The 24,204-nt window shown below is 38.0% G+C and overlaps 2 protein-coding genes across 5 annotated transcripts in view; both read left to right on the top strand.

The window, feature by feature from the left end:
* LOC127521930 (rab GTPase-activating protein 1) overlaps positions 1-24,204 on the top strand; it is a 97,252-nt gene that overhangs the window by 50,210 nt on the left and 22,838 nt on the right. The gene's annotated exons all lie outside the window — the stretch shown is intronic.
* Positions 5,313-14,173, top strand: LOC127521931 (probable G-protein coupled receptor 21). The gene has a single exon (XM_051911424.1). It carries the CDS (start codon positions 8,894-8,896, stop codon positions 9,920-9,922), a length of 1,029 nt encoding a protein of 342 aa, XP_051767384.1. The 5' UTR covers positions 5,313-8,893; the 3' UTR covers positions 9,923-14,173.

Below are 24,204 nucleotides of genomic sequence, written 5' to 3'. Positions count from 1 at the left end.
AGCTCTGTGATTCTGTACATGCTTTACATTAGAGAACCTAAATAAACCAGCAGCATCATGTATTCTATATAGCTTCCCGTTTAGCTATTCTGCGTGTGAACTTAGTTGGTGCATGTTTTATCCCGAGGGAAGCATGTCAATGTACTGTATCTTGTCAATCATTTCACCATGTCCCCTAGGTGCCTTACAGTGGTTTGGTTATTTTCGTGAAAACAGGAGCTTTTACTGTGCTGAAGTTTTGGCCTTTTCCCAAACAACATTGAAGAGCACTATTCTCAGAAATCTGTGAGCCCGTAGCCTGTCCCATTTGTGCCTTAATGTGATTTGTCTCTAATGTGAAAGCTGGTTGTCCCTGTTTAAGCCTTGCTTTTCACTGCACTTCACAATGTTCATTATGGCTTCCTTTATCCTATGTGACTAGAAAAGGCTTGAACTTCACCCACTGGAGAAGTCAAGGGACATTCACACTGGCAGTGATTTACAATGACAGAAGCGACATCATGCTTTTTCAGTGAGAGATGGTGATTTGAAGCGGAATAAGCGAGGCGACTTTCAAAGCAATTCAAATCTAAGCAATACAAATGGTAAAATGGAAAAGGTTATGTGGAAAATTTACTTTCAGAAGTATTTAGAAAATGGCAATGATTCTTTCTCAGAAATCCACGTATTACTAAATATAACTAAAATGAAATGATAATTACACACACACACACACACACACACACACACACACACAGCTGATATTGGATATTTCATTGTGTATTTCCTTTATTTTACTTTTACATTACCTTTGCTGTTGTCTAGTGCTCATTCAAAGTAAATTTTTAATTTCAATAATTATTTAATAACATTGTTAAATGTCTTTAGAAGATATTTGACTTTCATACTTTATGAAACAATGGTGTGATGGCTAACTTGTAGCATTTACAATTGATTTAAGTTTTAGGATATTTTTCATACAAAATGTGTGTTTTTTTTTTTTTTAATTACTATTATCTCACCTACATTTTTGCACATTTAAAATAGCTTACCCTACATACAATGATGTGAGAAACTTTTTATTGAATTGATTTATTTTAACAAAAAATGAAACTCGAAAAATAGTGTAGTCAGGTTCAATTTTGTGTTGTTCATCAAACCTCAGCCGACAGGCCAAACAAATATTCAGTCTTTTTAAGGAATTAAGCATTTATTCATAATGCTATTCACTTCTAAATGTGGCTGGATTATTTTTTTTGTTTACCATATTAATATTTTATACACTCACAATATATGTTGTGTAAGTGGGTGATTACAAATAAATGAAGACATCTTCTAAAGAACTTTAGAAGGGCTTTCATCTTCTATAGGTGTCTCTACATGCTTCAAGGCTGTTCTATTTGCTAGACATTTGATATAGTAACTCTTGTTATTAAGTAAGTTTGTTCGTAATGTTTCTCTTTTTTACCCAATATAAATTTTTGCACACTTGTACGAGTATAACTGGTAAATGATGGAGGCTGTTTTAAATATCTGTCTTCATAGCAAGTAGACACATTTTACTGCTGCTGTCTTTCCTGTACACACAATCAGTGATTCTAAACCCAAGCAAAAGCGTGCAGCTCCAGACGCAATGTGGTGATGTGAAGCCATTTTTGTGACTTGATATGTTGATCTGTGTGGATTAATTTACTTATTAAACCCACATTTCTATACTGAGTGAATGCTTGTCGGAAAGAGTAAAATCATGAACATATATACATACTAACATTGATTTCACTGGACATAGCAATGTCAGCTGTCATTATGTAAAGAAAACATCCCGCAGCACTGAGGTCCCAGGTGGCTACAAGATGTTCCTCTCTCCCACCCACCCTAAAATCCAAATAAACTTGATGTACATACTGAGTGTATGTGAGATTGTTAGGACAACAACCATGCTGAGCAGCTCCTGCACGTATAGGCTTGTTTCTCAAGCCATACTGAGCTAAACAAACCCACATTTGTATCACTAAAGGCCTTCTAAAGAAGGAAACTCATCCAAAACTTCAACTCGTTCCTTTTCTGCTATTCGTCACCATTATGGCTTAAGTTTTGTATGTCTTGTACACAAAGTTTCATTACATGAAAACAGAACAGTATGGCGTAACAGTAAATAATATCCATGAAAATTTCCTGAGACCAACACTGCCAATGCTGAAGACCTGCACATATTTATGTAGTGATCCAGATTTATCATTCGTGTTTAGAAAGAATTGGTCATGACAAGAGCAGGTTTTGCCAGTTCTTGCGACACATGGAGTTGAATGAATACTGTGGATTCTCAAAGATTTCTTTGTTCATGAGTTAGGAAAAAAAACACTTGTAAAAGGGATGGCCTGGAGTTTTCTGGCTAGTCAAATCCAACAGTGTGGCACCAATTAAGTGAAGAGTACTTTACTTAGAATACCTCACCAACTTCCTAGAAATAATCTGAATTTGATATTCATTGTGCCATTTAAGAGTAGTGTAGCCTATCCTAAAACTTTTCCTGTCTGTCTAGAAGAGCATGTAACTCTGGACTCTGGACATTATCATGCTCAAAACTGATCCATTTCTTTCTTTGTCCCAAAAAAAAAAAAAAAAAAAAAAAAAAAAAAGAGAAAAAGAAAAAGTCTTTAACCAAGCATCTACATTTTTTTGTGCAGGAAATTTGTTAGATGTAAAATATATTACTATAATATTATTAATTGAATAATAAAGCAATATATATATATTTTTAAAAATGTTTAAATTGTATAATTTATTGTGTACTACTATTGTAGTTACACACTTTTTACATGCACTGTAATATTTTAGTATTATACTACGGGGCTGTTGAATACTCTAATCTGATTGGTTGACCAATGTTCTAAGGTGTGCAGTTATTTTAAGGGAAACGTACGGCTAAAGTAGTTCTAGCAGGTCTTGACCGCATTGCAGTTCCATATCACTTCGCCAAATGATTTTAGTTATTTAGGTCCTGCAGCCTACAACCGCAAATGAAAGAAAACCCACAACGACACAGACCAAGCAGATGAATATAGTAAACAATAGGATGAAAACGACAAATTATTTTCATGGTTTTTGCCACAAAATATGTTTTATTGTGTCCTGAAAGCACATACTTTCTCGCGCTCTGTCTTTCTTTCAAACGTGCACACGTACTGTATAGTATGGACACACACTCACAAAGAAAGATTTTGTCAGCGCTGCTCTGACGAATTAATCAGTAAAATAGTTTAGCAACTTAAAAGATACATGACATTTCTCACCATCAAGGTAATAACTGCGGTTCTTGAGGTAGATAAACTTGTAGTTTCGCTATTAGTAGAGACACTGCTGCCTTGAGAGACGCACAAACGCAGGTAAGTTAGGCCAATTCACATATGCTTATTCTCTCTCTCTCTCTCTCTTTCTCTCTCTCTCTCTCTCTCTCTCTCTCTCTCTCTCTCTCTCTCTCTCTCTCTCTCAATTGCGTTAATAACTGTATCAACTATTAGTCTGCTATCAAGGCTCAAGCCTTCGTTACTAGTTCTGAAATGACGTTTTGGAATTAGCAGTGGAGACTTGGGATGAGATGCGTAAGAAATTAGTCCCACACACAAGAGGGTTTTAAGGACAAAAACCTGACAAATGTCTTGAAATACAACATCGTAACTGTGTCTTGAGGTGTGGTAACCATAGTATTAACGGAATAATTGACTCCGGGGTGTTGAATTCATAAAAAAATAATGCACACCCGAGGTGTAACGGCCATGATGCGAAGCATTATTTTCTAAGAATCGTCGTCAATTATTCCTTACTTTGTTACATTTCCTTACACATGCTGTATTATAAGAGAACAGACCTGGCTGCAGCCTTCGCTAAGCTGACTCACAGACAGCCTTTATAGTGAGGCCTTGATGAAAGGTCTTGTTTCCACTTAGCTAGTTATCACAGACCTGCACTTTTCACCGTCTGCCCTCCTAGGGCTCTGCACTCTGATAGAAGAAGACTAAAACGATCCCTCATAGGGTTTGAGTGAAAGCTAAACCGCAAGCCACACGTTCCTCTCACATTGCATAATTAGTAATTAATGATAGTTTTCTTAACCTTATAGCCAATTCAGAAACTACAGCTGACGGTAATATTTTTTCAATAATGACAGATGTTGAACCAGGCTGAATTCTTTTTTAACACAACAAATGCTTCCTATGTTCCTTATGCTTTGCTTTGTATATGTGCGTTTGTGGTTGATGCCTGGGAACCATGGTGATTCATTTCTTAACACAAAGAATAGCCATGCTCACAGAGTTTTGCCATTGTGTTTAATTCAATGGAGGCATTGAATGAGCCCACATTTCTATTTTGAGTTGTTATCACGGAACTGGCAGGCTGCTTTATAGTTCGAGCTTACGGCAAGTTAAGCAACAAAGTGACATTGATGAAACTGTCTGTCTCTGCTTTCAATAAACATTTAAGTGAGAAATATAGAATTTCCAGTGTTTTGAGAGACAGGCCTCCCTTTGATACATCAGGGCCAAATGGCTGGATTAAGACAAGTGTTGATTTTCACCAGGGCTGGGTCATAAATACACGACACGTCTTAACACCAGGGCTTGGGTGATGACAAGTTTGATTTAGTTTTACTGAGTGCCTTCACCTTTTCCATGTATTACTCAAGTACTGCCACTCTTTCTAACCCCAACAACTTTTCATTTATTTACACTTGTTGCCATGGGAGTTATGACTGCCATGACAGGTACAGTAACAGTGCTGTTACAATGTGAGATTTATGAAAAACAGCTGGTTGGGTGTGAAATTGTTAAATTAGGCATTTGGAAATATATTATATTATATTATATTATATACACACAATGGAATTCAATGGGGTCCAATGTTGTTTGGTCCCCACTGGTGCTTATTGTATGGGCAAAAACAATTGAAATACTCTTCAGAATATCTTCTTTTGTGTTCTACTAAAAAAGGAACGTTTTGGTAAAAAAAAAAGGTTTGGAATGACATGAGGTTGAGTAATTGATGACAGAACTTTAATACTTTACTATCCATTTAATACTATAGGGTTAGGTTATAAATTTGAACAAAATCTCTAAGTATGAGCAAACGTAATGGTGATTGTTGATTTTCCATCTGAACAAATTAGTCTAAAGGTGATGATACACGGGGCAACTTTTTGAGCAATGTTGCCGAGCAATGTTGCTTGGGCACTTTCCCATTGAGAATGAGCAACACATTTCTATCTGGATACTTTAGATCGGTCGTGAACAGTTTTCTGAGATCCTCGAATCAGAATGATCGGCTGCTAGCATTCTGATTCGAGGATCTCAGAATTTTTTTTTTTCTGAAATCTCCAGAAAAAATTCAAACAAGATGGCGGCCTCTCGGCGGCAGTGGAGCGAAGAAAAGGAGAGTGAACTTATTTCTTTTTGCGTGGGCAATTTGTCATGTGTCAACCCAAAACAGGGAACTTACCTCATTTAATGCTTAAAATACCAACAAGTGTCCAATTTAATGTGCACAGGCTGTAATTTAGTCACTGAATGTTTTCAGTGAAATACTAAAAAGACGCGTTCTGTTTAACGTCTGTAGTGGCGTAGGCTGTAGGGCGTATGGCACGTGAAAGTAGCTTTTGATGCGATCAATTCTGGTTCGAATCCGCCTTTTGCCAAACTCGCTCTTCTCCCTTTTCCTACAACAAATCAAAAACGCAATTATATTTAATAAAAACGAAGAATATATTTGAAAAATAAAGTGCCTAACAAATGTTTATAATGAAGTATTTATTGGGTTGGCAGTAGATTTGCTTCTCTCTGATTGTTTGCTGCCAACTGTCCGTTGCCCTAATTAGTTGCCCTGTGTCTCACCAGGTTGCCCGTTGACGGCAACATTGCCCGGCAACATTGTTTAAAAAGTTGCCCCGTGTATCATCACCTTAAGGTTCTCCAGCTAGAAGACCAGTGTAAGATGGACCAGCTAAGACTTTGCTTTAAATTGGTCAAGATATGCTCTAAACCGCTAGTGGTATGTGATGTTTTCAGTGGTGAAGTTGCAAATGCAATCAAGCCTTTAATGCATCACAAATTGGCATGGAGCCTAAATTTCAGTCAGTCACCATCCGTATGGCTTCTATTTTTGTTAATGGAATAAGTAGCCTATATTGTATCAGATCGTCTGCAATTGACATGGTAACAAGCATCTTACTTTGTGGCCTTGTTTCACTCTGAACCCTTCTGCGCACCCGAACATGTTTGATGGGCTGCATTTCTGCGGCTCATACTATTACCAGATGTTCCCTTGTCCATAAACACAGACACAGAGGTCAGACATACACACAGATTTCTCTAGACGCTCCTCACACACCACCCCATGTGGTGAATAAAAACAAACTGCTAACACAAAGCCTGGTCTGTTAGTCTGCGGCAGCCTGCTCCTCTTCTCACTTCAAGTACCGGCATTCTAAACACACCACAATAAATATCTTTTTTTCAGCACCAGGCGTGACTTAACAAAATAGGGAACAGATAGTCTTGAGCTTGACTGCGTTCAATAGAAGACCTTTTAATATAGCAAATGGTAGCATACATGTCTGTACAAAAATAGTGTCTCTGCTCTGTGGGGTTAATGCCACACTGAATGCTCTAGACCCAGGGGATTGAGAAGGGTTTATGGAGGAAGACGGTGGGTGGTCTATACGGCAGGATTCTCTGCTAAAGCAGTGATCTCCAGGTCTGAGAGTTTGGTGGACTTGATGTAAACCTGCTGTCTCACTCTATGAAGGGATGAGTATGTGCTGTTTGTGTTCACTGTGTTTTCACCGAGCAGCTGAGTCAGGCTGGACTCGACTAACACCTTCCCATCACTATGGGGACAGCCTTTCTCTTATCTTCTCCTATAGCAGATGATCATAGTCAGAGCAGGGAAGATGGTTTTAGTAGTTCGCTAGAATGATCGACATGTAAGTGCGTGTCATTAAAGAAGCTGTAAGTCCAACTTTTACAGCTTCATTTTGTCAAATTAAATATGTCATGGATTTAGCCCCTCCATTCCTCTTTATCTCTTCCTTTCCTCCTCATTGTTCTCCTCCTAATAGATGAGCCCAGTGTTGTCCGCTCCCCACCTTTCAAGTTGGGCCTATTTTTAGCCCCTCGTGTGCCTGGCTGAGGGGATGCGTGAAAGTGGGGACTGTGTGTGTTTGCTGATTCTGGCAGTGACAGAATGAAAGGAGACTGACGGGGTGCTATGGTTTTAATATTACCATGGTGACAGGGAACAGAAACTGATAACTATGATATAAATAGTTTGTGTTAGGGAAACTCCTAAAGTTCAGTAAATCTGTGTGGCCGACCAGACTGGCACAGATCATATCATGATAACCTTAGTATTTTGACTGCCCGCATGCGTCGATGCTGGCTACGTGCCAGTCTCTGATGTCACCATCTTTCCTAATTCATCTGATAACATGGTGATACATGAAACAAATACACAAGAAAAATTAGCATGTAGGATGCAACTGACTTCCTAACGTTTATCGAAGAACTTTTAAAGTGTTACGTAAATTGGAGCCACAACGCTGCATAAAATGGGCATAATTTCACGCTGATGATATGAATAGTTTCAGTTGATCTAGTAAGAAATTTATTTCTTTGACTTTGGAAATGGATACATTCTGACCTTCTGCTGTTTTTTTGCATGTGTCCGCATAGGCGGGAGAAAGAGCGAGTGCGTGGGAGGCATGTTGTATTGGAATTGTGATGGGAATAAAAGGAAAAGGAAGGACAGAGCAAGTAATATGAGTTTTACATTAGAAAGAGTGTTGTTAAGGGAATCTAAAAATCTGAAGGCAATGCTTTTTTTGGACAGTATTTGTGAGAGATTGAGTGGTGGGTACGAGCGGGGTGAAGGAGTGTATGGATTGACAAGGGAAGGGGATGCCTCTCTCTGCTCATGCTTCGACATCTGCTCACAGGCTAGAGCCAAGGGTGGGAGGAGTTTGAGTGCTCCTGCTGCAGCGGAGAGAGGGAGGGAGAGAGGGAAGGAAAGAGCGGGGATGCATCAGTGCCACAGAAGAGAGGGAGAGAGACTGCTTTCTGCATCACACCACTCTATCCTTCATTTACATTCCAGACGCTGGCTCCTCTCTGGAGAGCCCCTTCTCCGTTTGAAATGCCAATCATCACTTGCTGTTTCTTCATCCTGGATCACACATACTTCCTCCACATTGATGTGAGGGAGCTGGGAGCCTGGCACATGCTGAAGAGATTCCCCGCTGTTCTTTCGATTGACAACTGACGACTGAAGTTTCTGCAAAGGCATCACTCTGGATTGCGTCCTTTTTGGGATTTATAGGAATAAACAATTTGACTACGTTCTTGTGAGGAATCTCCAGTGCTGTTTCACTGTGCGTGATCCTCCGGACTAATAACTGTTTGAGAGCGACTGGGACTTCTGTGATCAGAGTGGCAAGGACTCTGCTTCCTCTGCTTTTTTCCTTGTGCACGTCCTGTGCCGGCAGCTGCCTACCCTGCTCAGGCGCAGCTGTGCTTCTCCCCGGAAAGGTGGGGGACTGATAAAAGAGGAGGGTTTATTTGTCTTGTACTGCTGGGGTTTTATCCAGAATTTAAGCTAGACTCACCACCTGCCCCCACAATAGTCACTGTATTATCCAGTGTGTTTTACAAGTGACTCTCCCCAGGATCCTGTCCCTGCATGCGCATGTGTTAGTGAAAGGATTGGTGCGGACACTGAGGACTAGCGGCTCATGTTGCTAATATGGAAGGCACCTGGCATGGACACCTCCCCCAACAGGGACAGCCGAACTGTGGGCAGTCTTTGCTGAGCTAGGCCCCCAAGGAACTAGCACCCCAATTGTGCGCCCAAGCGCACCCTGAACAAGATGAACGCCACTGAGTTGAACCATAGCACAGAACCCTTCTGCCTGCTGGACATTGGCTACTCCCAGATCTTTAACACCTGCCTGCTGGAAGTAGCTGTTATTTTCTTCTTGACAGTGCTCATCATCTCTGGGAACCTGGTGGTTATATTTGTGTTCCACTGTGCCCCGCTACTCAGCCACCATACCACTAGCTCCTTTATACAGACTATGGCATACGCAGACTTCCTGGTTGGGGTCAGCTGTCTTATCCCCTCTCTGTCTCTTCTGCACCATCTGGAGGGTTTGAACGAGAAACTCACCTGCATGGTCTTTAGCTACATGGTCTGCGTGTTGAAGAGTGTCTCCATGGCCTCTCTGGCATGCGTTAGTATTGACCGTTATGTTGCCATCACCCGACCTCTTTCCTACACAGCTCTGGTCACACCCTGCCGTCTTCGCACTTGCATTACACTTATTTGGCTGTATTCAGCACTCATCTTTTTGCCGACTTTTTTTGATTGGGGCAAGCCGGGATACCATGGTGATGTATTTAATTGGTGCTCCTCTTGGGACACCCAGCCCCTTTTTACCGCCTTTATTGTTGCGGCCCTCTACGCACCAGCTGCTTTTACTGTTTGTTTCACTTATGCCCATATCTTTCGGATCTGTCGGCAGCACACTCGGCAGATCAGTGAGCGGAGAGCTCGCTTTGGCCCACAGGATCCTGAGACGGGTGAGCAAGCTTGCACGGACAAACGCTACGCCACCGTGCTCTTCCGTATCACCAGTGTGTTCTACCTGCTTTGGCTACCCTACATTATTTATTTTTTACTGGAGAGCGCAGGGATATACCACCATGCCATTGTCTCATTCCTGACCACATGGCTGGCCATTAGCAATAGTTTTTGCAACTGTCTCATTTACAGCCTGTCTAACAGCGCCTTCCGCAAAGGCCTCAAGCGCCTCTGCCTGCTTTGTCTGCAACGTACCGACACCAAGAAGCCTCTAGGAGATCCACCAGCACCTCCGCGCCCTGCATGCCATGTGTAACACCATCTTTTTGCAAGATAGTGAGCTTTATATTGATGGCAAGGGTCTTGTCTGTTAAGTGGGTGCTGAAGATTGGTTTAGTCATCTGAGCACTATCCCAGTTCGGTCCCGGTGTTCTGAATGAGGCTAGATGACAAAGGTCTGTTTGCCTTTATGTATAGTTGCAGGATTACCTGGTAGGAAGAAACGGACCTTTGACCTTGGTCATGAGAGATGAAGTGCACAACTATGTGAGAGTGGGCTATTCTCATTGGTGTTTTCAGATATACCATTCTCAGCAGTTTTTGCTACAATGATTAATTAAGCAACGAGGAAAGGAGATAAATATTATTCTGTGAGACAGAATTGTGATTGTGAAGTCTTGCATTAAATATTGTCTGTATGCAAAAAACATCATTTTAATTTATGACAGTAATGCAAAGATGGAGTTGCGCTCAGCAAATGTCTTCTTAAAAGAAGACCAGCTCGTGTCTTTTACAGACTTCAGCTAGCTGATCTTTTAGACTTTGTGGTGAATTTACCAGCCTTTGTGGACTTTTAGTTCTGCTCATGTTGTCAGCATAGTGAGAACAAATGGTCTCTGTTTCTCCAGTTAACATGCTCACATTTGTTTAAATGTAGGAAGAAGGATCTCTGCTAGACTGATGTAAAATCTGAAATATTAGACTAGATGTTAATATTATCTTCTGGACAGAGACTCTGCAAAGATTAAAAGCATTTCCAAGAGCTGACCTGGTTTCAGACTCATAATCTTAGTTATGTTTTTACTAGTAATGTCCAATTCTTGCCTCATAATTTCAGAGGATAATCTGATCACTACCCTGCTCTCAGCTGAGGAATGTGTTTGATAGATCGGCAGTGTTTCTTGTCTATGAATCAGCGATAAGTCTTGACCTTCAGCAATCACAATTGGAATTTTTTTTTAAAGCCCTTTTCCCAAAGAGCAGAATTCTACTCTAGCCCCTAAGCAATGCCACAATTACATGGTCTTCCCATTTTCTGCTTATTTAAAGCCATGAAGGGATTACATAACCACGCCTCCAGTCAGAGGACATCATCCTTAAAAAACGCAGTAATACAACAGCAAACAGACGGCACATTCTGACTCCTTTCTAACCCTTGATCACACTGGAGATGAACTTCCTTGCTGAAACAAACATTCTTTCACCCCAGCATCAATAGGATCCTGCAAGTCATTCTGAAAGATCTATTTAACTACTTGGAGTATTTTATCTGATTCAAATTGGATTTCAATTTGATTTTAATGTCTGCTGGACAGAATGACTCTTGGACTCTTGGAATCTTGGACTCTTGGACTCTTAGAAGTTTCAATCCTGTACAACTCTCTTGCCATGCTTGGTTTTCTTCCATGGGTTACAATGTGTACAGACGCACAGTCACCCTTAAAATATTGCATAATGCAGTTAGGCACAACACAGAATCACATGACCGTAACAGATGTTGCTTAATTCTGCATTTGAGCCCTTAAGATGAACAACGCCGCAGTGGTGAAGGTTGCTGATGTGGGCAAGAACCAAAAAGCTTGTTGTGTTTAACTCAAGGTGTATTAGGACACTTGGATAAAATGGAGGTCAGAAGAAAACCTACTAAAACAGTGATATCTGGATGCAGAGGTCAAAGTATTATGACAAATGTTTCTGGAGAGTCCTGCATATATATACACACACACACACACACACACACACACACACACACACACACACACACACACACAAAAAAAAAAGCGGAACAATAATAAACTGCATCTTACAGCACTGTACTGTTTATCTTTATGACACACTTAAGAAGCCTCATACACAGATTCTGTACATAATTCATATGTGGAGGTGCCAAGAAAATAGAGGGCATTGAAAATCATGCCCTTTGTCATTTTTTTCATGCTGTGACTATGATCATAAATTCACTCATTTGGATGGTACTGTTAAAAATACTTTCTTATGCGGATAGCTTTGTCCTTATAGCTGACCAAAGTAACAATATTTATTGATGTTCTCTGATGGAATTGTTTTTTTTATATATATATATATATATATATATATATATATATATATATATATATATATATATATTACAGGAACCACAAAATGTAATAAGATTGAAATTACATTTTGAATGGATTGATTATTTGTAGTATGTAAGGCATTTATTATAAAAAAAAAAAAAAAAAACAGTCTGCATTCCTCTTTGTATTTAATCTAAAAGTATTTATGAACTTTACCTTCTCTTAAATTGTTTTAAGAGAATTTTTTTTCCATTGGAGAGGGTTATATATTGTAGCATATTCCCCAAATACTTTTTGTATGATAGCATGGGAAAAATGCTCTAATTTTATCACCAAAACCAGTAGTTTGACTGTCAGAAATGGATCTAGTTATTATGCCACGTCACTTCAGTTAATGACTGAATTGCCTAAAGACTTGCTTTTATAACTGTAATACTGTGACGTGAAGAAGTGTCTTATGACTGTCTTTTTAAGCGTTTGGTCAAGCTTTTGAGAGGTGATGTGTAAGGTCTGAACTGCCATGTCATGGCAGGGTGATGTGCAATACTTCCACTCACTAGAGAGTGATAGAAAACATATCACACATAATAGAAAAAGGGCTTTTTTCCCAGCTTGTTTGTTTAAATGTAGATGTTGATCTTGTGGCCTCTGGCCATGTGCTGTTTTTGATCCAGAGCTGAAAGAATTTGTGTATCTCAGTTCAGCCATTTACCCATCCATCGCTTTATTGATTGCACATGACCATGTGTGTGCGCACACGTGCATGGATGTGTATGTGCTTTAAACAGAACAAAGGTTCATGTCTATTCCAGGGACTTGTTTTTAGCATTCGTCTTGATTGCTTTTAGGACTTTTTAATGTCCCTGGACCTCTGGACTCACCCAGGACTGCTTCCTCCCTCTTGTCTTAAGAAAACAGTCCCTGTATTCACCTAAAGGAATCAAATTAAATTTAATGGCCATGCTTGAGAAGCTGCCTACAAAACAGTTGCTTGTTTATAAACCATTTGGATCGGTTGAATTTTGAGAAACCATCCATTTGTTGCTATAATTCAGACTGATTCTGATGTCTTTCTCATTGGTCACCAGTTAATTCTTTCTATGAAAATAAAATCAAAATTGGATTGGATGCATAAACTGCTGAGAAAATCCAGATCTTGAAGCATGTGTATCTGTTAATTTTCAAATGCTGTAGATATTGTCTTCTGAGGTTGTTTGTACATACCTCTTTGTGTCTGAAGGATATTGTAAGTGGGATTGTATATTGATTTTATGTACTACAAATGGAAATGTGTGTTTTGAAATGGAATGGATTTTGATGCTCTAATGCTGCCCAAACAGGTGTCAGCATTGCATGTTTTGCTTTATAAAGATGATGGTACTTCTGTCATGGGTAAAAGTTGGAGAAAGGATTTTAACTTTTGGGACATTTTGATGCCAGAGAGTGCTTTTTTGTTGTTTGTTTTTTGTTCTCCTTATGATGCCAAAGTATTCTTTTTTTTTTTTTCTTTCCTGTGGGAAAACTGCTCTGTTCTTGAAATCAAAGTCAAGGGCTAGTGCTCTCAAGGGAGAAAATCTCCCAATATGACTTGCTTTCCGCTGTGCCATATTAGGACGCAGGACCCAACCGGCCCCTGCCATCGCAGAAAATGGAGGGCTGAGCTTGGAACAGTGTGTGTTCTCTCCCTGAGGAACACACTTTTTCGTGCACACAAACACACACACCCACACACCCCTCCTTAACCTCATCTTGATTGTGCTAGGCATCTTTATTGAGTTTATACATGTATGTTTTAACAATCAATTAAATTGCTGAGCCAGGCTCCTTAATGAATTGCTCATGATCTTGCCCTCCTAAGCGGGTCTGATTTTTATTTGATTAACTGGAGAGAATTGTTTTTCGCCTTTCAACTTAAAGCATTCCAAATTGTATTTCATTTCTTATCGTGAGTGAACACTTTGCGCAAGAGGATATGAAAGCACTGCAAAGTCTTTGTGATTAACAACATTTTGAACTGAAGTTGCTTGGCTAAAAGAAAACTTGATCTGCTTCTCCGTATTTTCGTCAGCATATCAACAAATTGTCTGGTGTGTGTAGGGCTGTAACTGAGGTACTGGTGTAGTGTACCACAAATTTTGTAATGATGTCATGTTTTAGAAAATAATTGTCAATAATATATTTATATTCTGGTATATCTGCACTGAGGAAATAAATGTGATCTTATCCTATCTTATTTGAATGCTTGTCATTGTAAGAAGAAATGTATGGTCGAATGAGTAGTGTGTGTGTGTGTGTGTGTGTGTATGGGGAATGTATGCATGTTCTTTTAATGTAGATGTATGTGCTAGTATGTATTACTGACAGTACATTAATAAACTGTTGGTAATTACTTGCATTAGCACTTGTTCATCACATGCACACATCCACTATTTAACGTCAAATGTACAAGTCAGTGTAAAGCATTGGAAAACATCCTACATTCCTTGATCAAGTACATGTGTTTTTAAGTCTTGCCAACTTAAACATTTGGTTTTCTGTGACATACTGAAAGGCCGAATTGTCTTTGTTTTCATAAGTACTGTAAGTTTCTCATGACCTTATTTAATGTTGCGTAGTATTGCTGGTTTCACCAAATTTAACAATTATCTAGGTTTTTTTTTGCATGTCTAGACAAGATTTGTCAAGCTAAAAGACCATCCGAATTGCAGAAGCATCAATTTAAACAGGTTTAAAACAAAAATCAAATAAGAAAACGAATCATAAAGAGCTTTTTACTCTGCAGTAATATTTTTCTCACACGTTTCCTGACCAGCAGTGACGTGGTAAGTTTCCAGTAATTTGTCTGTCCAACCTGCTGCTCGACACAACAAGCACAGCCTAGTAAATGTTTAATATATAATTATGTGGAGCTAGATTTTGAAGCAGTGATATTTCACACTGGACGGACTACCCAACACAATGCCACAGAAAGAGAAACCAAGAGACCAGCAAAATGTCCTAGTTAGGACAAGGGCTGTGTGCTATATCTACAATATATTTGCAATCGTTTTCCTGGTAATTACGAAAATTAAGCGGTGTCATTAATAATTTTATAATTTTATGCTTATTATTTAACCATGTTTCATAAAGACCATGTCATTAAAAAAAAGTTGCACCAACCTTATTTGTCATTTAACTTGCGATTATGAGTGTTAAGATATGTTTGCTGCTCATTCTTTCTACTGATTCATTTAGAAACTAAAATCTAGGAAACAGCCTTGGTTTAACAGAGAAGTATGTGCTCTAAGGAATGAGTGTAGAAGGGCAGAAAGAAAATGGAAAGAGGATAAATTGCAAATTTCTTTGTCCAACTATTGCAAAATTATTTGTCCAAATTTGAAGTGGTTGCTCTGCAAAGGTCCAAATACTTTGTAAACTTAATTTGTCAAAATTCCTGCTATCCAAAAATTCTGTTCTCCACTATCAATTTTGTACTTAATCCTCCCAGTGTGGTTGCTTGTGATCACAGTCTGGAGTTGTGTGAGAAGTTTTGTAGCTTTTTCATAAACAAAATCTGTTGTGTTAAATGTCATATTTTAGTGAATCCATCTCAGATACTCTGGTACTTACCTATGAGTCCAGCTAACTTTCTAAACTTTATCGTATTTCATTATATTTCATGGATATTATCTCTAACTTAATATTGAGTTTGATTATCTCTAACTCTTGATGCTATTCCAACTACTTTGATAAGGATGTTGGATTCTGTAGCACCTAATATTCTGTCTATTATTAATAGTTCTTTACAAAAAAGTTTTGTTGCATCATGTTTTAAACATGCTTTTATAAGAAAATAAAAGCAAATAAATTCTGTTGTTAGAGCCAGCATCTTCCAACTTAGGGGCATACGGAAGCTTAAATCTTTTAATGATTTAGAGACGTGCTTTTATTTCAACAAGGCTTGACTATTGTAATGCCCTGTATGCTGGTATTAACCACTTTTCTCTTTCATGCATACAACTAGTTCAAAATGCTTCAGCTTATTTCTTGATGGGGAAAAAAAGAGGGAGCATATCACCCCTATCTTAGCACATTTACACTGGCTGTAAAATTTAGAATCGATTATAAGGTTTTAACTTTTGTATTTAAAGCCTTGCATGGCCTGGCTCCAACTTACATTGCAGATCTCATTTGTCCCCTAACCATTATTAATGATTGAGCAGCAAATCATCATATTAAAATGATATCTGAATGATCATGTGACACTGAAGACTGGAATAATGATGCTGAAAATCCAGCTTTGATCACAGGCATAAATTCAAATATATATGTAAAATTCAAAATATTACTGTTTTTACTGTATTTTTGATCATATAAATGATATAAAAATATTTATAATCTTAATTATTCAAAACTTTTGACCACTAGTGTATTTCTGTGTATCATTTAATTGGTGCATCTTTTTTGTGTTCATTTAGTGGAAAACTGTGGAAAACATTAATTATTTTAACAAGAATTTTAGTGTTTAACTTCTTGTATTAAACATTTTTAATCTACTTGGCTACAATGGCTGTTTGTTTAAAGTGATGGTTACTCGGATTAAAATCACACTTTTAAGCCCTTTCAAAGTAAATACTGTACATAAATACATATGTGTATCAAACATCATCAGACGGAAAATGTGTTCAGTGTAACACTGTGTCCTAACTTAGTTTTCACAATGACTGTTTACATAATATAGTGTACAATTCAGTCTCATTAAACCTTTCATTCTAGTCGCTAATGTATTCTAACAGACCCTGGAGATCGCTGCTGATCCCAGACATGTGCTCAGTGGGTGAGATGTTGAAAGGAAAAGGATGTAGACCCTCCCTGCCTCCGTCTTAGTGAGGGAGTGGACTACAGTGAACCCACCAACTCACCCACCCTCAGTTTCTCACTCTCTTTCATCAAGCTCACTACACTTTTTATAATCAGCCTCCCCCAAGAAAAACAAAATGCCATTTTTGCTCATTGTTGCCGATCAGAATAAACGACCGTAAACAATGGTTAGGAAAAAAAGTACAGTGCTTCCTGCGGAAGAAACCTTCCCCCACCGCACACACAATCTCACCATCACAGTCAAAACCCAACACAAGTAATGTTTTGTGCTTCGCACTCACGCAAGAGGTTCACACAAATCCCCTTTTAAGCAGTCTTATGTCACCACGATTTTCTTAGCACTTTTCAGGGTCCAGGATGACTTTCCCTAATGCTAGCAGAACATAATTATGGCTCCTTATCTGAGACATCAGGTACTGTTTCTACCCAGCAAACCCCATGTTCAGGCTTCCTCCTTGAGTAGCTGGACAGAGGTTGAGAAAGAGAGTCATAAGAAACCTCCTGAAAGAAAAAAAACTTGGCTTTTTTTTTTTTGGCTTCATCTATTAATTCTTTGTTTATTATTCATCTTTTCCTGCCATACTTTGCATTCTTTCTTTTCTTTAATTCATCTTGTTCATTTTCATGGAAATGCTTGAGAGGAAGAAATTTGTACCTATTGAACTAAAGACCTAATGCTTGGCTCCTGCTCAAAATATCCTTGTGTTATGGTTATCAATACCACCTTTTCAGTAAAACTTTTGGGTCAAGGACCCAAGAATGCTGCTTTGTTTTTTTTGGTGGTTTGTTTGTTTGTTCATAAAAACTGCAATATTAATTGCATTAATAATGCAGTTAATACACACAATGACTTGAAGACCTTTTATACAATGTTTGGCATGTAACGTTTTTTTATTTATAAATTAAAATTTTTCATTATATTTCGAGCATATAGTAAATTTTCATGAATTTTGACTTTAAAAGCTTTAAAAATTAAAAGCATACAATTCTTGAAAAGAAAACTTTGGCTTAAAAAAATGGACAAAAACATCCTGCAAAAAAAATTATTTGAAATGATATAAATGAATAATTCACAATATTTGTCAAAAAAAAAAATTACTTTAAAATATATTGTATATTTAATGTTATATTCATATTTAATATATTTAATGTTTTTTTTTTAAATAATGATGTTATGATAACTTTTTTCTTGATAGTTACCACATTATTATTATTATTATTATTATTATTATTATTATTTGAAAATGGTTTCAAACCTAATTGAATGTATGCATTTTAATCTTCAAGTAGTTACGGGCACCTAAATCATTTATCAGACATTAGTTTAGGACTTTTGGACATGTAGTCCATCAGTCCAGATCTGCTTTCCATCCTTTTTCCATTCCAATAGTTGATTTCTCTAATCTGAGACTAAACTATATTCTGAATCCAATCTGATCTTCCTCAGGAACATGCTTTAGATCAGAAGCAGTCCAGTCAGACTGGTCTGATTATGCTTTGATCTCAGACTGACCTAATTTTAGCTTCTTCTAGTCCACTGGATTCACCATAACCCTGTACTAGTTTCTTCTTAGACCCTTTTCCATTCTCATCTTGCAGGACTAGCTCGTTTGAGCAGTGGGTCAGTCTGCCTTGTGGTTGACCTGAGTTTGCGTAGCTGCTGAGCACGTCAGCTGAGCTGCTGGCTGCAGATGCATTATTTAGTGGCTCCTCTCTTCCACATAAACATAGCATCAATTATAGAAAGAGAGGGTAATTAATCTTTGAAAAGGGGTATGCTTACTAAGGCAGGAATCCGCTGTTAGCGCAAGTGTGTGGGAGCACTTTCGAGCACCTTGCACGCGTACATGCCAGTCTGTTTGATGTTTCTTCAGAAAAAAAAAAATCTTCCCTGAAGGTTATTTCCTGGACTTTAGTCTCGGTACCTTTGTTAGCAGGTGGCAATTGACATGTATTACATGTGTGATGGTGTAAATTAGGTAGGTAGGCGGCCCAAACCTACAACGCGTATGCCAGCTTCTGTGAAAGTCTGAAAAAGTGGTGACAGAAGCAATGGAACAAGGCGACAAAAGCAAAACACATACTTGCTTTCATCGCCTTGTTCCATTCCTTCTGTCACCATTTTTCAGTGTGATGGAAGAAAGGCAGTGCGTGATGACTGATATTAATCATGCTTTTTGGAGAAGATTGTAGTCTTGTGCTAGAAAGAAGATGAATAAAACATGGTGTCCTGAATTCAGGCTGAACTCCACCATCCATACGTGCACAACCAAAGAGAGTTGGGAAACCTGGAGGAGACCAGTGTTGGGGGTAACGCTTTACAAGTAACATGAGTTACGTAATCAGATTACTTTTTTCCCATTAACAATTAAAGTAATGCATTATTTACAATAAAATATCCAAGTTACTTTTTCAAATAAATAACGCACATTACTTTGTTTTCCCGTTTATTTACTGACACCTCTCCTGTCCCCATGTTGAGATAAATTGGGAGTAAGACATTTACCGCCACCTACTGGCAGTTTCAGTTTCTTATTTAGGATAACCTTTTATTAAAAAATAATTTCTTATTTCCATTTTAATAAAAAACCTATGATAGGGATAGTTCACCCAAAAATGAAAATTCTGTTATCATTTACTCACCCTCATGTCGTTTCAAACCTGTGTGACCATGTTGGTGACCAAACTATTTTGGTTACCATTGACTTTCATTGAATAATAAATAAATAAATAAATAAATATATATATATATATATACTGAGACATTTCTCAATTTATCTTCTTTTATGTTCCATAAAAGCAAAAGTCATACAGGTTTAATACTACATGAGGTTGAGTAAATGATGACAGAATTTTCATTTTTGGGTGAACTATCCCTTTAATACCCATTTAAACCCCATTAATCTTATATATGTTTTCTGCAGTTGTAGATTTTGCCCATGCTCAGGCAAGTGTGTATGTTGTGTTGGACATGCAGTAATGAGTCATTCCTGTACTCCTCTCGCATCTCTGATATTAATGAGCACATTTAATAATCACTTTAATTATGATAGTTCAGAATCATCATATGACTTCCCTTCTCACTTAAAGGGTCTTTAACATTGCCCAAGGCAGTTACAAGTCAAATGAGGACTTCTGCATGGAAATAAAAGGGTTATAGAAATCCAAAATGAGCATTATGGGGTGATACTTTGAGCACATTAGGGAAATGTAACTTAACTTCACTTTTCCAGGAATTGATGTAGGATTTTAGCGCACTGTCATTGCTGTACTGTGCAAGTAACTTTATGAGTATGTAATTACTGACGGCCATGGGCATGATGTATTATTTTACATTATTGTCTTTTAAAATGGCAAAAGAAAGTGGCAGCAGTTTGCCCTCAAGCTTCCGTGACTCCCGCTGGGTGTGCTTGTGTGTTTGAAGCAGAGAGCATCTATAAATAGATGTTGTATAATCTAGATTGAGTTTTGTGACATATGCTGTAAAGCTGTACAGTAACTCTGTTGTTATTTTTGTGTATTTGGTACATTATGAGCAGTGTTGGGGGTAACACATTACAAATAACGCAACTTACGTAATCGGATTACTTTATTTGACTAGTAAAGTAACGCATTACTTTTACATTTACAACAAAATATCTGAGTAACTTTTTCAAATAACTAACTCAAGTTACTTTCCCATTTATTTACTGACACCTCTCTTGTCCCCATGTTGAGAGAGATCTGGAGTAAGTGCAGAGGCATTGTGTGCGCTGTGTAAACGTGATGAGACTGCGGTCTTTAGCCTTCTTGTTAGAGCGCCTGACTCCCATGCCGGCGGACCCGGGTTCGAGTCCCGCTCTGAGCGGGTGGTTCTTGTAGCCCAAAGGTTGGTGGTTCGAGTGTCAGTACCGGCAGGAATTGTCGGTGGGGGGAGTGAATGTACAGCGCTCTTTACCACCGTCAATACCAAGACTGAGGTGAGACCTTGAGCAAGGCACCGAACCCCCAGCTGCTCCCCGGGCGCCACAGCAAAAATTGGCTACCCACTGCTTCGGGTCTGTGTTCACAGTGTGTGTCTGTGTGTGTGTGTGTGTGTGTGTGTGTGTGTGTGTGTGTGTGTGTGTGTGTTTACTGCTGTGTGTGTGCACTTGGATGGGACACCATACTTGGCTACATGTCACGTCACTTTCACTTTTTCATTTTATTGTAGGTCTAGGCTAAATGTGAGCAGGCATTTACTCACCTCACTGACATAAAAGCAGATTCAGTATTCCTCAGAATGAATAAAAACAGTGAAATGCAAAACTCAGAATATTACACAAACCTGCAATAATTAAATGTTAAATAACAGAAATATACTTTTTGATCTCACTTTTTTAACCCATGTCTTTGCTGCTGACCTTCGATGATCCAGATCAACCATACTAATAAGCAAAAATGGCTTTAGATAAACATTACATTTGTTTAATTTTTTATTGTTTGTTTTGTTTTATTGCTCAATTAAGAGTGTTGAACTTTCTTCTCCTGCATGTTAGTCTTCTGCAATCTAGAATGGCAGCACAGCTGAAAGGTTTGTTTGAGTTGCGCCTACTGTCCAGGTGCAAATTTGCATTTTCATCAGCCTAAGAATTATTCCATTACATTTACAAGAACTTTTTTTTTTTTGTTATTAAAAAACAAACATTCATGCCCAGTCCAGGTGAGAAAAAGTAACGCAACATTACTTTCCATAAAAAGTACCTAAGTAGCACAGTTAGTTACTTTTTAAGGGAGTAACACAATATTGTAATGCTTTACTTTTAAAAGTAACTTTCCCTAACAAGGACGGGCCACATCAGTTGACTAGTCCATTAGTAAGGTGGACTAATTTATCTAGATTTTTGTTTATAGTTTCTGCATTCATCTGCATTTTATGCTTTAAAGGAGACAAATTTCATAGCTCCTTATAGAGTTGTCAAAAGTACCAACTTCGGTACCAATCCGCTCAACAGCGCTCAAAACGTCAGATTTTGAAAATTTCAGTACTGACTAGATACTGAAGTCGGTACTTTTGACAGCTCTAGCTCCTTACAGCACTATTTTCTGTAGTTTTCATTTTTCTGACATTTTTTTCTTTTTTCCTGTAATGCTGCTTTGATATATTTAGTATTGTAAAAAGCATTATACATGAGTATGAGTATTTAAGTATATGTATTGTATTACAAGTAGCCTGTATGTTCATGTAGAAAATGTGATTTCTTTTAGTAGTTTGCTTGTCTTTCATTTTCTTGTCTAAGATACATTGAGGATAGTTTTCAAAGAATTCAAAAATAAATTAAAATACTGAACAGAATCGTTGTTAATCAAATTGAGTTTTGAATTAGCAAAAAAAAAAAATGTTTTTTAAAAAAAAAAAAAAATTGTGAATTGCAAATAGAATTGATTTGCTATTAACCCATATTCACAACTCCACTGAAGGGCTTTTTTTTTAAAGGCGGTTTAGTCATCTAGTCTAAGCATGGCTTGAGTTGAACGGTGACATAACTGACTGTTACTGTATAACATGGCCAGAAATAAACATAACACATCACAGTCTTTGTTTGCGACACTTACTCTTAATTTTGAGAGCAAATTTTAGCATCCAAAGTAATTTAATTTGCCATCTTTGTGCCATCATGAGCTGGCTTTGATGTAACGGATACAATAATAGATGGATGGGAAAAATAAAGTGCGACAGAAATAGGAATGGGTGTCCATCAACAGTCTGCAGCCCCAGGCGCTCACGGTTTGTTTATTATGAGAGCGATCTAGTTTAATGTGATCTAGTTTTTTTGCAACAGTCTATCTAGACTTAGTTGTTTTTGCTCTGAAAACTTTACATGGTGGGGACATTGTATGACTTCAAATGTTAGCAGTTCCTGATTTCTGACCAGTAGGTTTTAGAGGCCGGTGTAGAGCTAGTTTTTAACCAACCCAAACAAACTTTTCTGCTGAGGCAATTTATGTTACTTGCATAAAACTATTTTGTCAGAATATATAAATACTTTTGAATGGCCGTCAAAGGAGAAACAGGCTTATTGTCTGCATAATATCCTAGTTACAGCAGTGGGGTAACTGTCAAAACTAACCAACCAAACATTGGTTGCACCTACACTGTAAAAAATTATTTTCATGATTTGTTATCATAACATTTTTTCTTTTGTCAAATCAACTTAGATAATTAATGTAGTTCAGATAACATAATATTTTAAGTTTCCATCGATTAAATCAATCACCTTTATTGTATTAACTCAAATTTCTAATTTCAGTGAACTCAAAATTTTAAGGCAACCAGGTAACTTACTTTAAGTTAAACCAACAATTCTTTTTTTACAGTGTACATAAACTTAATAGAGTTTGAAAATTTGCTCTCTTCTGTTATACTTCATCCTTTTCAGCAACATTTTAGATAATTCAAATCCACAGGAAATTGCAGTACAATCCTAAGTTAATTGGATAGATTGAAATTGGATCGCAGTGAACTCTAGTGGAGCGATGTTGCTCTGGTCAGGTAAAGTAACATCTCCTCCAGAGTATGAGCCTCCCTGACTCTATCTTTTGCTTTCATTATCATCTCCATGGCACCCCCCACAGGATTTGTCAAGGCATTTTACATGTTCTTTCAGTCTTGTAATGGTGCTCTTGGATTTAGTGCATCATGTGCTCTTTTCTGAGAGCTGTTAATTGACTGTTTTAAGTGAGCCAGTGAAAGATAACAGTCCTCAATTCTCCTGTGGAGGCACAGCTACCATCTGACAACTTAGATGTTTGCTGCGAACACCTGGGCGAATTTGTGATTTTCATCTTTGTTTCTAAAATACATGGGTAATCTGTAGTCCTGCTGAAAAGACTTTCCTCTGTGGAACACAAAAGGAGAAGTTTTGAGGAATTTTCAATGTGTTCTTTTCCATACTACCAGGGGCTGTGAAGTTATCCTGGTCTACTAGCACTCAATCTGTCTTAACCAGCCCTGAGTTTTCATGCTGCTCTCTTCTGTTATTACAAACTGTAAACAGTATCTCTGAGGCTCAAAGAAACCTATATTTAGCTAGAGCATCACAGAAATATGATTTAGCTAGTAATTGTACCATCACATGCTTTTTAGGGAGAATAATGTGGTAGTTGAGCTGCTGAGAGCTGTGCTTTGACTGAAGACATCTGAGCTGTGCATGTAGACCTTGCAAACTGAGAAAGCTTTAGGATCTTTGGTCTTTGCTAGATGGCCTTCAGCATTTGGCAACATACATGTGACCAGACAGACTCATATCTCATATCTTACAACCACTGACACTCGAACATACACATAGGCTGAGCTTCTGGGATATTCAACATACTCTGTTTGTCTGTGATGCTGAAGGACACGCTCTTGAGCACACATATGCATACATTTCCACCTCGA

Source organism: Ctenopharyngodon idella, chromosome 10 (genome assembly GCF_019924925.1).
Source record: "Ctenopharyngodon idella isolate HZGC_01 chromosome 10, HZGC01, whole genome shotgun sequence".
NCBI lineage: Eukaryota > Metazoa > Chordata > Actinopteri > Cypriniformes > Xenocyprididae > Ctenopharyngodon > Ctenopharyngodon idella.
Note: the sequence above shows the minus strand (reverse complement) of the source record. Positions and strands in the feature narration are given on the sequence as shown.